Source organism: Marmota flaviventris, chromosome 10, assembly GCF_047511675.1.
Source record: "Marmota flaviventris isolate mMarFla1 chromosome 10, mMarFla1.hap1, whole genome shotgun sequence".
Taxonomy (NCBI): Eukaryota; Metazoa; Chordata; class Mammalia; order Rodentia; family Sciuridae; genus Marmota; species Marmota flaviventris.
In genome coordinates, this window is record NC_092507.1 from 70578832 (window position 1) to 70595423 (window position 16592).

General features: G+C 36.4%; 1 protein-coding gene across 2 annotated transcripts in view; it reads left to right on the top strand.

The window, feature by feature from the left end:
* Positions 1–317: 317 nt before the first annotated feature.
* Prkacb (protein kinase cAMP-activated catalytic subunit beta) overlaps positions 318–16592 on the top strand; it is a 110686-nt gene continuing 94411 nt past the window's right edge. The window contains exon 1 of one of the 2 annotated variants that reach the window (XM_071617986.1): positions 318–608. In XM_071617986.1, the coding sequence (XP_071474087.1) occupies positions 563–608 (46 nt within the window). In that variant the 5' untranslated portion in view covers positions 318–562. Of the gene's footprint in view, positions 609–5852; positions 5933–16592 lie in introns of those variants that run through there. The other variant, XM_071617987.1, reaches the window with a different exon arrangement.

Genomic DNA, 16592 nt, shown 5'->3' on the forward strand with positions numbered 1-16592 from the left:
CAAGTGAGCGCCAAGCTGAAGGGGATCTGTGTTTTCTAAGCTAACGGTTTCCGAGCCGCCTCCCTCCCCTCGGGGCACGGGCCCGAGAGCCAGCTGCAGCAACCCAAGCCTAGAGACTTGCCCCACACCGCCTCCGCCGGGCACCGCTGGGGTCCACAGCCCGCCCCCGGGGTCCCGGGTTCGCGTCACTTCCGGCGCGCGCGCGCCCGCGGAGACCTACAGGGGCCAATGCTGAGCCCCGGGAGCGCGGCTGCCGGGGGCGCGCAGGGAGGGCGGGCCGGGAAAGGGGGAGTGTCTGCTCGCCGCTGCTGCCGCCGCCACCGCCACCGCCACCGCCTCCACCGCCGCCACTACTACGGCTGCCACCGCTGTTGCCTGGGAGTTCGCTGAAGCCCTTTCCTCAGATCCGGCCGGTTCTGCCCGCCTGGACTCCGGGCCCCACCGACACGCGCATTCATCGCTCTGACGGGTGCAGAAGCGGGAGTTGCTTCGGTCTGTGGAGCGGCGGGGCGGCCCCAGCCCCTCTTCCCCTCCCTGACCCCTTCTTGCCATCGCCCCAATCATGGGGAACGCGGCGACCGCCAAGAAAGGCAGCGAGGTGGAAAGCGGTGAGTCAATGGGTTTGGGTTCCCGCGGTGGGGGCCGTCGCGGGGCACCGAGTGCCCCCGGGTCGTAGCCCCCAAGGCCGCGCGTACGGCCCGGGCCTAGCAGCGGCCGCTGGGAGCCCTCCCAGGGGGCCTCGGGGACTGGCCGCCTTCCTCCTCCGCCCCCTCCCCCAGCTCCGGGGAGCGGGCAGTGCGCCAAGGGCCTGATGGAGGGAGCCAGGGGCACCGTGGTCCCCGAGGTTCCCTTTCTCCCTGGAGCCAGGAGGACCGCACAAAACTCAGCACTTCCCCAAATATGGTCCGGGGAAAGAAGTCCCTTGTGTCTTCGCGCCCCTAGGTCCCCCACAACATTCCCGATCCCGTCCTAGTGAGCCACAGGTAGTGCTGTGGGTAGAGTTGGCTCTTTTCCCTCCATCACTGGGTCCAGCCCCATCTTAAACAAGGTGAGGGCTGCGCGTGCGGCTCCGCAGGTAAGGATACCCTGAGTCCAGAGATCTTTGTCTCTTCAGATTAGAAATGGAAAACATAAAACCAAACAGCAACTTTATCCATTAGAGAAAAAAGCAAGGCAGGTTTGCCTTTTCTTTAGACGTCCGAGAATCTACTACGATGCCTGTAAAACTTACAGGTCTTTTGGAGTTGAAGTGCTTCCAGAACACAGTTGATGTCTTCTGAGAGCCGAAAGCGCGGGCGTTCAACACTACACCAAATGGGGGGAAAAGTCATGGATATGGAATTTCTATATGGCTGTCAGGATTATATATAAACACACATAGCAGAATGGTTGTGAAAGAAAGATGTAAGATTCATATTAGATGTTATAATTCAGAAGGACTAAATAACAGTTTTTTGCTGTTTGTTATATCACCAGGAGTTAATTGATATCTCAGCACTTAAACTGAACCTGGTAATTTATTCAATCAAGTTCATGTAAATATCTTTTAATGTTTCTATGTTTGTAAGATACGAATTGGACTAATTTTATAATTTGGCTTGAAGAAAATAGCTTTTTTTCTGTACAAATAAAGTAGAAGGGTTTAGTCATTCATTTTGTTTAATATGAATAATGAGATGAGATTCTAGGGTTTGTTTCAATAAGGTTTTGGTGGTAAATTTCGGGAGCTCCAGAAAAGTTTCAGAACTACCAAACTGTAGTGACCATATTTTACTATGCAATATGTAAAGCTTACATAGTCAAGGTAGAACTCATTATTTTCTTGAATTACACAAATGTAGTAACCAACTATATAAAAGTGTAAAGAATTTGGAAAGTATGAAGAATTACTTGTACCTTACAAATTGTCATTTCTCTGTTAATTTTAAATTCCGTTAAAGATTTAACTATCCTTATTTTGTGTCAAAAGTGTGCTTGGTAATTGAATCATATCACTGATTTTCATTAGCAAGAGTCGATACAGTGTTTGTGTTTTTAATAATGATAGTATACTCCTTTGTGTTTTATATATTTGTTGTTACATTACCAAACCAGTTTCCCCCCTGAGAGTGTTAATTTGAAACTTCTGTGACATAATCTTGAACTATTTGTAGAAAACAGAATGGAAACTTTAAATATTTATCTAAACATATTTTAATTATTTCTATTAATAATTATTTCCAAAGTTTTAAGTGTTAGTGGCAGCTATTAGGTATGTTAGCTAGCTTTTCGTGTAAGTTTATTTATGGAAACTGAAGGTCATTATAATAATTTGAAAAAAAATTGTGACAAAAGAGGTTAGTTGATGATGTCTCCAAGAAGAGTTATTTGAAATATCACATGTATTGATCAATGTTTGTAGTTTCATGTAGAGCAATGTTATCAGGTATGTGTTACTGTTCTACTTTAGTGAAAAAATAAATTGTATTATGTTTTAAAACTTAATGAAAGTTAACTCCTCATTACATACCTAACTGTTCTTTGTATTTTTAAAAAGAATTATTCTTGAAAATTTGTTTTCAAAAGCTGAATGTAGTTATTAAATTTCCTTTGATACATAGAATAAACTTTTAGAAATATAAGTGATCCTAGAGATCAGCCTGTGCAGTCATTTCATTTCAAAGCCAGAGAACCTGACTTTTGAACAACCTGGGGTTGAGATCATACTACTGATAATAACAGAGTAAGGAATAGATCTGATGCCTTGACTCTTTTCATTATTCAATAATCAATGAATACATGTACTTTGCAGATATTTACCTTGTATTTTAGTTTTAATTGGGGACCTTGTAAATAAAAGTTTAAACATTTTACTATCTCTTATGACAGAGAAGATGTAAATGTAACAGTTAACTGATAGTCAAAATGTAAATGCTAACATTATGAAGTGAAGTTAGAGCACTGAAAATTGCTGATGAGAGAGTATTTGATGTGAAGAACTGATTGAAAATTATCAAGTTGCTTAAAAGTTGAGGTTTGCTTAAGGCCAGGCCTTACACAGGCAGGTGATTCTAGAATTTGGTTCTAAAAATACTCCTGAAGAATGAAATTAGGCCTAACGATATTTGAGAAGGGTTTTGGTTTATTGTACTTTATCAAAGCCCGTCCCTCTAACTCATAAAATAGATATTTTCTGGGGAAGATCTGTAAGCCAGGGAGATTTCATTCTCATGTCTAGTTTCTGAAATGGCATTAATTTGGGTACCTGTTGTTCTGCTGTGGTAAATTAGGAAATTGTATTGATGTGTCTCAAAATTTAATGAAAGAACAGTTCTTAATCATTAATTACCTATTGTTCTATGTATTTTTAAAAAATACTCTTGAAAATAAGTGTTTTCAAATTGAACATAGTTATTTAAAGAGCAGCCAGTATACAGAAGCGTAAACCTTTAGAAATATAATGTACAATTCTCTTAGATGTTTTAACTGTTATCTTTCAAGATTGTTTTGTTCAATAAGTCACCTATCATTTACTCACCCATAGTCACCAACATAGAAAGCAAATGCCGGGCTAGGGATGTGGCTCAAGCGGTAGCACGCTCGCCTGGCATGCGTGCGGCCCGGGTTTGATCCTCAGCACCACATACAAACAAAGATGTTGTGTCCGCCGAAAACTAAAAAATAAATATTAAAAAAATTCTTTCTAAAAAAAAAAAAAAAAGAAAGCAAATGCCACTTTTTTTTTTTTTAACCCCAGACAGGTTTTTGTTTATTTTCTTTTTAAAAAATATTACATTTACAGGCTGCCTATGGATCTTTGCATTACACACTCATGGTAAAGGCTTTGACACCAAAGGAAGAAAGGTGTTTGTTAAAGATTTGAATGTGGATTCTCCCATGATTGCCAAATTATAAGGCCACCCTTTAGTCTAGTGATTATATATCTTGAATATTTTCCAGAGACTCTTTTGGTCTTAAGAACTTGAAGGTGAATGGAAATTAAAGTCATCAATAGATTAGGTTCAACAAAAATGCAAGTTTCTTAATAATTAATGTTTTTTGAGGACCCATATGTACCTGGTTTTCCAAGTGCTTTGTATGCATGATTCTACTTGATCTTTCCAACCTTGTGAAGTAGATAATTTCTTTCTCCTTTTACAGAAAGGAAATGGAGACTCAAAGAACTTAAGTGATTTATTTAAGATTTTACACCTAGTAAGTCAAGGAGCATGATTCAGCTTAGGCACCTTAACTCCAGAACCTGAAATCCTAACTCCTTTGTCCAACAAGCAGTGTATCCAACGGAAAAGCAAATTCTAAGTCACTTTAGACTTTGTTCCAATTTATTATTAATTATAGCACATTTTGGTTTCTTTCAATAATGACTTTATTTGGATATATCAACTAAATGAAAAAGATTATTTTTTTCCTGTGCTATTTTCTGGATTGTTATCAGATGTAAAAACAAGGTTGATGGATTAAATTACCCTGAAACTCTTTTAATTAAATATGGTACAATTTCAAATTAATTATGTAAATTATTTATATAATTAAAGACCTTATTCCCATTGATGTTTGTTTTTTTCTTATTTGAAAATATATGCCTTCCCTTCCTGTTAAACAGCCAGCCCAAAAATTATTATTTGAATTTGTATTGCCTTTTTTTTTTTTTTTTTTCCAGTACTGGGGATTGAACCCAAAGGTACTTTACTACTTAGCTATATCTCCTTTTTATTTTGAGACAAAGTCTCCCTTAATTGTAGAGGCTGGACTCAAACTTCCCATCTTCCTGCCTTAGCCTCCCAAGTTGCTGGGATTATAAGTGAGCACCACCCCATTTGGCTCTTTGTTATCAACATTTAAAGTATTTAAAAATATTGCATTTTACCATGGTTTAGAATAATGCTGTCCAGTCCAACTTTTTGTGATAATGGAATATTTCCCACCTTTGTAGTAACGTGTATTAATGGCTAACCACATGAGGCTCTTGAGCACTTGCAACATGACTAGTGCCACCGAAGGAATGAATTTTAACCTAACATGATTTAGTGTTTGGTATGTTGGACAACACAGATTTAGAACATAGTCTTTCTGTAATCTTGGTAATTTGGACGACACAGGTATGTGTAGAAAAAAATTCTAGATTTTAATTTTCTCGTAACTTATTTCCTCAGCATTTCTTCCAAATAAGTATTTATAGACTTAGTGAACAAATTATTATAGTTTAGTAATCTGTATATAAATAATTTATAAAATTAACTACAAAGTTAAATTCTTTGGGGGTGCTATGCTAGAATTACAATTTTATACTTTTTAACAGTGGATCTCAGGGAACATACTTGTATTGAAAACTTTTTTGTAGAATTAAATGTTGGTTAGGAACAAATTTAGGGATCTCGTATGTCTTTGAACTTTCTATTTATCAAGCTTGCTTTTTTTCTTTCCTTTTTCTGATATTGTTTCAAGCTTGCTTTTTAAGTATAATCAGTAGCAGATATTGTTTTACTTTAGTATACTGGCAAAGAGTCTTCTTGGGTTAAAAAAGCAAAAAGAGAAAGTTAAAAGTTATGCATCCGTGATGATGAATACATATGATCTCATCTTTTATGATTCTATTATTCTCTTTGTATAGATTTTTTTGCTATCTAAAATTATCTTGCATTAAGGAACCATTTTTCCTATTCTTTACTCAGGGTCCTCTAGTTAGGATATAGACAGATAGTTGTTTTTTTTTTTTGGTTTTCGGCGGACACAACATCTTTGTTTGTATGTGGTGCTGAGGATCGAACCCGGGCCGCACGCATGCCAGGCGAGCGCGCTACCGCCTGAGCCACATCCCCAGCCCAGATAGTTGTTTTTTATTGCTGGTTGCAGGATAATGAAGAGACATGAAAGCCAGCTTAAAGAGTAAGCCATGGTTGAATGGGAGAAGTAGCACTTGAGAAAATCCTAGGTAAGCCAGGATAGTTGTTAAGATCCTAACAAAGAATTAACCATAATTCATTTTGATATTCCATAAATGAATAAATAAAACAATTAGTACAGTATTTGAAATTTTGTATATAAATGTTAATAAATGGTAGTATACATATGTGATCAAATCTCAGATGATTAAATCTTAAATTTTTAATGAAAAATGGTAAATAGAAAAATGTAGAATTTATGGGAGGTAAAAATATATAGGTAGTAATATTTTTAATATGTAATCTTTAAAAAATATTCCTTCAAGAGTATCTGATATAGTTCTTTGTTGCTTTATTCATTCATTAATTCAGTACACATAATTGAGCTAAAATGTGACAAACTATGCAGGACTGTAGGAAAAAGATTGACGAGGACACAGTACCTATTCCAGCGTGTCTTTCCCTTCCAGAAAGGAGTGAAGGAAGGGAGAGACAACAAACAGATGATTGCATACAAGTTCAGTGTGGGAACCAACAGAAAGAAGGCCCAATTCCACTGGGATAAGGAGGATGACCTTCAAAAAGGACTGCAAAGAAAATATCCCTGAGTTGAGCTTGAACATGGAAAATGTTCACCAGCAGAATTATTGGAAGAAAGGTATAATGAGTACAGGGAGCACAGAGATTCAGAGCAGTGAAACAGCCTGTTTCCCCCCAGCCTTCTCTACATTTCATCCTCATTTTATTCCTCTTTTCAATGCTAGATGTTTGGCAACTAGAGAAGCAGTTAACATCTGGCATAACTTCCTTCATGGCATAACTTCACAAAGGAAGTTTTCCAATGTGATTAAATTGCATAGTATGGGATTGATGGTAGAAAAAAGAGAGATTGTAAATTGAAAAATGATACTGAAGAAACAGAGGCACATAATGGAAAGTTTGAATTTTATCCTGTAGATACCATAGAGTTATTACAGACTTTGAAGTCAGGGAGAGACATAATAAAACTTGGGTTGTTTTTTTTTTTTTTTTTTTGTTGTTGTTGTTGTTGAGAGAGAGAGAGAGAAAGAGAATTTTTAATATTTATTTATTTATTTTTTAGTTTTCGGCGGACACAATATCTTTGTTTGTATGTGGTGCTGAGGATCGAACCCCGGGCCACACGCATGCCAGGCAAGCGTGCTACCGCTTGAGCCACATCCCCAGCCCCAAAACTTGGTTTTAAAAGAGATTTTTTTGCTGGCAGTGTGAAGAAGAATCATGATGGAGTAAATGGAGTTGGGGTATTATGATCTGGATGTGAGGTGTCCCCCAGAAGCTCATGTGTGAGACAATGTAAGAAGGTTCAGAGGAGAAATGATTGGGTTGTGAGAGTCTTAAACCCAATCACTGAATTAATCCCCTGATAGGGATTAACTAAGTGGTAAGTGAAGTGGTAGGGTGTGGCTGGAGGAGGTGGGAGTTGGGGGGCATAGCTTTGGGGTCTATTTTTAAATCTGGCAAGTGCTCTCTGCTTTCTGATCACATGTGAGCTGCTTTCCTCTGCCAGATTCTTCCGCCATGTTGTTCTGCCTCACCTGGTGTCCTGAGGAATAAAGCTGGCTGTTTATGGATTGAGCCCCTAAATAAACCTTTCCTCCTTTACAATTGTTCTGGTTGGATCCTTTAGATACAGCAGCAAAATAGCTGACTACAACAGGAGGCAAGAAGACTTCTCTAGTAATTTGGATGAGGGACTTTGAGAGCCCAAACTCAGTTGGTAGTGTCAGGAATCTCCTTTCAAGATCTGAATTGGGAGAAATTTGGAAAATAAAAATTAGCAGCTTATGTTTTACCCATATGAGGAATGAAGAAAAGGGAGAATGGAGCAGACTACATTTTACCTGTATGAGGAGTTGAAGGAAAAAAAAAAGAATTTTCCTTAAGTTTTTAGCTTTCATATCTTGGTGGAATGGGTTGTGATTTCAGCAAGAGTGAGGAAATGAATTCAGGGCAGAATGGATTTTGCCAGGGGAAGGACAAACTGAGTTCAGGATGCCATGGCATCTCTGAGAAATAATGTCTTATTGATTGTTGTATATGTGAGCTCTCTTTTGTTCTCCCAGCCATGAGTGGAAAATGACCATGGATGGACAAGGGGCCTTCTCTCCATTTCATCCTTGTTTTAATCCTCTTTTCAATACCAGATGTTTAGAAACTAGAGAAATGGTTACAGCTGGCATAACCTCTATAAATGAAGAAGAATAAATGCTAAAAGTTTAGCCTTATTGTTTATATAAATATACAACCTGAGCTGTAATAATGGAAAGCACATGTAAAGTTGGTACTGACCTATATTATTTGCTAAGTAATTATCAGTTTTCCTTCCCAAGTTCTTTAAAATAGATGATAAAAAAATTCAGATGTAATTTAATCTTAAAAAATATGAGTCAAAAGTAAGAAAAACTTAAATTCTGTTTTCTAATACATTCTAGTACATCAATTTGTTTACATGTTTTTTGTTTGTTTGATTTTATGGTGTAGGGGTGGAACCCAGGCCTTGTGCATGTGAGGCAAGTGCTCTACCACTGAACTGTATTTTCAACCCTTGGATGTTTTAATGTCTCTAAGCTGTTGTATAAATTTGAAAGGGTGGATTAGATGATGACATGTATCTCTTTCAGCTTCATAATCTAATAGTTCCCATTGATTTATTAGAAGAAAAAATATGTGCTTACAAGTAACAAGATCTAGAGCTATACATGGTGGCACACACCTATAATCCCAGTAACTGGAGAGGCTAAAGCAGGAGCATCACAAATTCCAGGCCAGTCTGCGCAACTTAGTGAGACCCTAAGCAACATAGTGAGACCATCTCAAGATTTAAAAATAAAAAGGGCTTGAGGGTGGGGAGCTCAATGGTAGTAGTATCTGTACTGCAAAGTAAAAGAAAGGCAGCAAGATTTGGATATAAGTTATAGAATCTCTTAAAAATTGTGTGGGGCTGGGATTGTGGCTCAGTGGTAGAGCACTCGCCTAGCCCGGGCGGGACCCGGGTTCAATTCTCAGCACCACATAAAAAAATAAAAAGGCATTGTGTTGTGTCATCTACAAAAATAATAAAAAAAAAAATTCTCTCTCTCTCTTTCTTTCTCTCTTTCTCTCTCTCCTTTAAATAATAATAAAAAAAATAGTGTGGGCAGAGAAGTGACAAATGAACCTCAATATGAGCAAATAAAAATAAGGCAACATTTTGAGGGAAAATTCTTAATTCATACTTAAAGAATGATAGTATCTGAATTATGACCAAAGAAATTTATGAATTACTATACTGATCTCTGAGGATATTCTCATATTCTACTATAGGTAAAGGAACCATCTAAATGTTGGCCATCGAGGAAGAGTATTGGAAATAAAACATATAAGGGTCTACTCTTAAAACCCTTACTTAGCATAGTATATATACTTGGTCATATTTACATGTACTAAAACCAGAGACAGTTTAGATCACAGGTGGCTCAAATAAGTTGGAAAATGGGAGTTCTGTAATATGATGTAGACTTTAAAATATAGAACTCCTCTATCAGGAAAAATCAGGGCTGCACAATTGAAGTATATAAAATCAAGTAGAATAGGCAGAGAAAATCTAGGATCATCTACCTAAACTGAAACACTACAACCCATGAATTATTTTTTAAGACTTTTTAAAGCAAAAAATGGAATTAATGGTAAAACCTTGATATAAACTGGGTTTAGAGATTAAATGTTACTGATTAGTCATCACTTATGTCTAAAAGTGAAAACATCTGTGCTTATAAATTCAGGTAGTGTTTTTCTTTTTTCAGATAGTATTTTTACCATTTGAAAATCTAGGAAAATTTAATGCTCTTTTGTTTTTATTCTTTTTATAAGTTTTATACCTAATCTGGACTCCCTACAATGCCAAAATAATCACCAGTATTCCTAAAGTAGGTCTGGACTTTGTCCTCAAAAAATTGAAAAGACTGTGTCATTATATTTAATTAGTATCAGTAAGTACTTAGTTTTTTATACCGCATTTAAAAAAAATTATTCTTTTTAGCTGTATGACAGTAGAATGTATTTTGACATACATACACAGAGTACAACTTCTTGTTGTTCTGGTTATGCCCGATGTGGAATTACATTGGTTGTATATTTATATGTGAACACAAGAAGGTAATGTCTGATTCATTCTACTATCTTTCTTATTCCCATTCCCGCTCCCTTCCCTTCATTCCCCTTTGTCTACTCCTAAGTATTTCTATTCTTCCCTACCTCCACTCCCCACCCACCCTTACTGTGAGTTAACACCCTTTGGTTTTGAGGGATTGGCTTATTTCACTTAGCATGATATTCTCCAGTTCCATCCATTTACTGGCAAATGCCATAATTTCATTTCTCTTTATGGCTGAGTAATATTTCATCATATTTTATATATATATATATATATATATATATATATATATATATATCTTTATTCATTCATCTGTTGAAGGGCACCTAGACTGTTTCCATAGTTTAGCTATTGTGACTTGAGCTAAATAAACATTAATGGGCTGCATCACTGAGGTATGCTGATTTTAAGGCTTTTTGCTATATACCCAGGAGTGGGATAACTGGGTCAAATGGTGGTTCCATTCCAAGTTTTCTGAGGAATCTCCATACTGCTTTCCAGAATGTTTGCACCAGTTTGCAGTACCACCAGCAATGTATTAGTGAACCTTTCCCCCACATTCTCACCAACATGTACTACTTGTATTCTTGATAATTGCAATTCTGACTGAAGTGATATGAAGTCTCATTGCAGTTTAAATTTGCATTTCTTTAAGTGCTAGAGATGTTGAACACTTTTTCATATATTTGCCTCTACATTGAAACCTACAGAACACAAAAGAAAGAAATTGAAAAAGACCTCAGAAGATGGAAAGATCTCCCATGTTCATGGATAGGCAGAATTAATATTGTTAAAATGGCCATCCTACCAAAAGTTCTATACAGATATAATGCAATTCCTATTAAAATTCCAATGATGTTCTTCATAGAAATAGAAAAAGCAGTCATGAAATAATCTGGAAAATGAGAGAATCAGAATAGCCAAAACAAACCTTACCAAGAAAAGTGAAGCAGGAGGCATCATAATACCAGACCTTAAATTATACTAAGAGCTATAGTAACAAAAATGGCATGGTATTGGCACCAAAATAGACATGTAGACCAATGGTACAGAATAGAAGACACAGAGATAAACCCACGTAAATACAGGTATCTAGAACTAGACAAAGACACCAAAACATAGATTGGAGAAAAGCTAGCGTCTTCAACAAATGGTGCTGGGAAAACTGGAAATCCATATGTAGCAAAATGAAGTTAAACTCCTACTCTCACCCTGCACAAAACTCAACTCAAAGTAGACCAAGGACCTAGGCATTAGACCAGAGAGCCTGCACCTAACAGAAGAAAAAGTGGGCTTAACTCTACATCATGTCGGCTTAAGACTGACTTCTCTAACAAGACCCCTAAAGTGCAAGAAGTGAAATCAAGAATCAGCAAATGGAATCAAGCACAGGAAACAATCAAGAATGTGAAGATAGGGCCTACAGAATGAGAGAAAATCTTTGCCACCTGCATCTCAGATAGAGGGTTAATTTCCAGGATATATAAAGAACTCAAAAAACTTATCACCATTAAAACAAACAACCCAGTCAATAACTGGTCAAAGGAACTGAATAGACACTTCACAGGACAAGAAATACAATCAATCAACAAATATACTGAATTCTTTTTAAATAGGTCACCATATAACATTAGGAAGTTATTGCTGTATGTATGACATAAACTTGGATAAGAACATGTTAGTACTGACATTTCTTTTCTTTTTTTTTGTGCTGGGGATTGAACCCAGGGCCTTGTGCATATGAGGCAAGTGCTCTACCAACTGAGCTATAACCTCAGCTGAATACTGATATTTCTCAGTTTCTTTCACAGGGTCCAACTATGCTGATAATTTAGATCCTCCAATCGTAGCTCAGCTTCCTGGTTAAGTAGAATCATGAAAGGTTAAAATGGGAGAGAATATGAAATCTACTTTAGACTGTAGTTTCAAAGTCACTAAGAGTGCCATTACTTCATCTCAGAATGATAGAGAAAATATTCATTTATTTGTCAGGTATTCATTAATTCATCAGTCTTTCAGTCATTCTTTGTATTTATTAAGTGCTACTTTGTTGCAGGAACTGTGCTAGTCTATAGATACAGATAAAAATAAGACTTGATTTCTTCCTTAAATGGGCAGATAGATATTTACAAATACTTATGATAAAGTACACAGTGATACATAGGTGCCTGAGATTGATAATAGAATGAAAATGCGACATTAAAGTTTATATAAAAATAAGTACAGAATTTCTGAAATAGGCTGAAACTGACTGAAATAGAAAGTTACTTTCTATTTATTTTAGGCATGTATACATCTATAGTTGTAGCTTGTATACTACATTGCTTTTTTAGTTGTTTCTTCTGCAACACAGTATGATGTATGGGGTCAGAAAAAGTATTTTGTTTAGTGTTTTAATCCCTAGAATGTAGGACGGTTCTTGGCTCATGTCATGGGGGAAGCTAAAATCATAGATAATTAAATGGAAAAAAAGTTCAACCTTATTTTAAAAATGTTCATTACCACCATCCCTCCCACCCCCAGTTGGAGGAACTTTCTCTGAAATGTGTTAAATCTTTGGGAATAATAACCAATTACTTGATAAGAGGATACCTCTTTCCCTCTCTTTAGCACATAATAGTTTATTTGATGTTTTTAAATCAAAATTATGCCACTTTTAATTGGGTAGAGATTCACTTCAGTCATGTAGGAAGATATTGGATTAGGAGAAAATGATTGTGCTCCTGACCTCCCAAAACCCTCTCTATATTTTATTTCAGGTAACTAGTTGTATGAAAAACCTTGTCATATTCATTAATTGCCTAAGAATAAATGTCGTTCTCTGGTCACAATGTCTTCTTTTTGTTTGCTTAAAAATATTTCCTCTATGATTATTCTTCATCAGAACTTCTTATTTATTCATCAACTATCTGACCTGTCACTTCTTCATTTATCTTTTTAAACAGTTTCGATTATATGATCCCCCAAACCCTCTGAATTTATGTTTTATCATATCTGTGTGATAAAAATTCAACTCTGATAAATGCAACTCTATCTGCACTCTTAGTGTTTCATTGAAAAACTAAGCACTGATGGGAAAGCCACAGTGATGGATACCATGGATTCACTGTCATCATTCTCAAATGGACTGTCAACATGACTTGACAATTCTACCACAATTCTCTGATCAACTGTGTCTCCTATTCATAAATATCATTTTCATTCTTTTCTCTGACTTCTCTGTTGTCTCTTGTTCTAATGATGATTTTGCCTCAGATGTCTAGTGGAAAATAAAAGCTATCAAATGGGAACACTTTCAGCTTCTTTATCTCATTCACACCTATTGTATTTTAACTTTATTTTTTATTTGGCTATATCAGAGGAATCATTAATCCCATTCCTACATTTAGTAGCTTAAAGCAATGACCACATTTATCTGTTTATGAAAGTGCAATTCGAACAGAGTTCATTAAAGACAGCTTGTTTCTACTCTATTTGACATCAGCTAGCTCAGCTCAAGGCTAGGGACTAGAGACACCTAAAGATTTGCTTATTTACATGTGTCCTTTTTTTTTTTTTTGAAGATTGGAATACTAGGGATTGAACTCAGGGGCACTCAACCACTGAGCTGTATCCCCAGCCCTTTTTTGTATTTTATTTAGAGACAGGGAGGGTCTGAGTTGCTTAGCATCTTGCTGTTGCTGAGGCTGGCTTTGAACTCTAAATCCTCCTGCCTCAGCCTCTGAGCTGCTGGCATTATAGGTGCATACCACTGTGTTCAGCACATGTCTCCTTTTGATTCTAGCTATAGATTGAATCTTAGCTGAGACTCTCTGCAGGATGACCTCTGACATGGCTTGGGTCTCCTAGTACAAGGTTGGTTAAGTTCATGGAAGAGTGAGCAAGCCAAGTGGAAGGCCTATCACTTATTATGACCAAGCCTCCAGGGTTAAGCAGTGTCACTTCTGCTGTGTTCTATTCATCATAAGTGACTCACTTAGATGAGTCCATATTCAAAAGAAGGTAAAGTAGATTAAACCCATTGATGGAAGGAAATAGAGGAATTTTTAGACTAGTTTGTTAAACTACCACTTTGTATATTTTTCTCTGGAAAGCTAAATTCCTCCATGGTTGCTTTGGAATTTTTCCCCTCCTGTTTCATAAGTTAATGGGTATTCTTCTCTTTAAATTCAACCTGACTTTTCATTCATTTTGAAAACATGCACCCATTTTTCCTTAGCTTTCAGTTCTTTTGTTTCACCCTATTTTCTCTTTCCATTTTTCATCTTTCATCTAGTGTGAACTGGCCTGTGCTGTGGTCCAATCAGTTGACTTTGGTGGCCACACAGGTGATTTTATTGTTTTAAGTAAAACATGAGACCAGGGGGAAAAGAGGGGAATGTTCTTTTTTCTTTTCTATTTATACTGTGTCTATTTATAATCAACATGCCAAGGATTTAACCTAAATTTAATACAGCTCACCTTTTAGAATGCTACTTGTTTGAAAATTGTGGTCTCCCTATTAATACAGAAGTATTGAACATGAAATTGTATTAAGCATGTAGCAACATAAAAAATGCCAAACTGTTATAGGCATAATCCAGTTTAAGAAATAGGGACTTACCTTAAAATACCTTTAGCTTCTCTTAACCTAACAGATTCTTGGTTTTATTTATGGTTGGGTTTAATATCTTCTATTACTCATACACTTTTAGCATGGGAAACAAACATTGAATGACTTTTTAATCTTTAATCTTAACAGAATTCAAAGGCATCAGTGATCCAAAGATTCTCCAAACATTTTCCCCAATGATGTCTATGACATCAACCATGGGTCTGTGGACAAGAATGGGCACAAGGAAGCTTTTATGCTTTTTTGTGGGGATCTACTTTGTAATATTTTGTAAAGTAGAACTGTGAGACTATGTTAGTCATATTTTAAATAAAATATTTTTATAAATATAATACACATTGAAAAGTATTTAAAGATCCTAATTTATTAGATCAATGGATTTGATAAAGTGAATACCCATGTAAAATATATATAAGAAATGAAATATTACTGATACCCCCAAAATTCTATCCCAGTTATTATTAGATGAAAGAGATAGAATATCACATCATGTATTCCTTGTGTCTGCTTCTTTCACTCAACATATTTTTGACATTTATCTATGTATTTGTGTTAGCAGTAGTTCATTAATTTCCATTATATAAGGATAACAAAATGTTTTTTTGTTGTTGTTGTTGTTCTCTTGTTGATGGAAATTATTTGGGTTGTTTCCAGGTTGAATATCTTATGAATAATTCTGTGACTACTCTTATACATGATTTTTGGTGAATATATATGTGCTTTGATGAATATATATTTGAATATGTTATATGTATATACACACACATATACACACATAATACATATATATGTATAAGCATGTATGTGTGTATGTGTGTGGGTACACATAGAAAAATAGACATTGAAGTTGAAATTTAATTGATGGCTGGATTTATGAGTTATACAGTATGTGACTGATAAATACGGCCTAATAAATTTTCAGAGTGGTTGAACCTATCTCCTACCAGCAGTGCCTCAGGGTTTTAGTTATCCCATATCTTTCCCAAACTTGGTGTTTTTCATATTTCTAATTGTTATATATTCTTGTGAATATGCTTATAATTTTAATTTGCATAGCATTGATGATTAATAGTGTTGATTACTTTTCATATCTGCATCGGCCATTTTAAGAAAATGCTCTTTCAATTATCCTTCTCCCCTCTTTTTGGGTATTATTATCTTTAAAAAATTTTTTTTAAAGTTCTTTATTATGGATACCGGTTCTTTTCCCAGAAGTATGTTTTGCAAATATCTTCTCTTGTTTCATTGCTTGTCTTTTCACTTTAACAGTTTCTTTCGTTGATACTGTTTAATAATTATTAGTTAGATTTCTGTTGCTGTGAAAAAATACCTGAATAAACCAGCATTTAAGGTGAAAGGTTTATTTTGGTCCCCAGTTTCAGTTCATGGTTGACTAACTCTGTTGCTTTGAGCATGTAGTAAAGCAGAACATCACAGCAGGGAGCATGTGGTAGAGCAAAGCTGCTTACCTCATGACAGCTGTGAAGCAAAGAAGAAGAGAGGAAGGGATCAAGGTCCTAATATCTCCTTCAAGATCATGTCCCCAATTACTTCTTTCCACTAGAAAAGTTCTACCTACTTTCTTTTCTAATGGTTCTGCCACTTCCCAATAGTGCCATAGGCTGGCAACAAAGTCTTTAGCATTTGGGCCTTTGGGAACATTTAAGATCCAAACCATAATATACTGCCACTGGCCTCCAAAGGCCAGTGAGATAGAGATGACTCTATCTCAGTGTGACATGTATTTAGTCTTTCTCCAAGAGACCCTAGAGTATTAACTGTTCTAGCATTGGTGAAAAGTTCAAGTCCAAAGTTGCCTCTGAGACTCAAGTCAAACTCATATTAGATATGAGCCCCTATAAAAATCAAAAAGAAAGTTACATACTTCCAAGATCAATGACATAGGGTAAACATTCCCATTCCA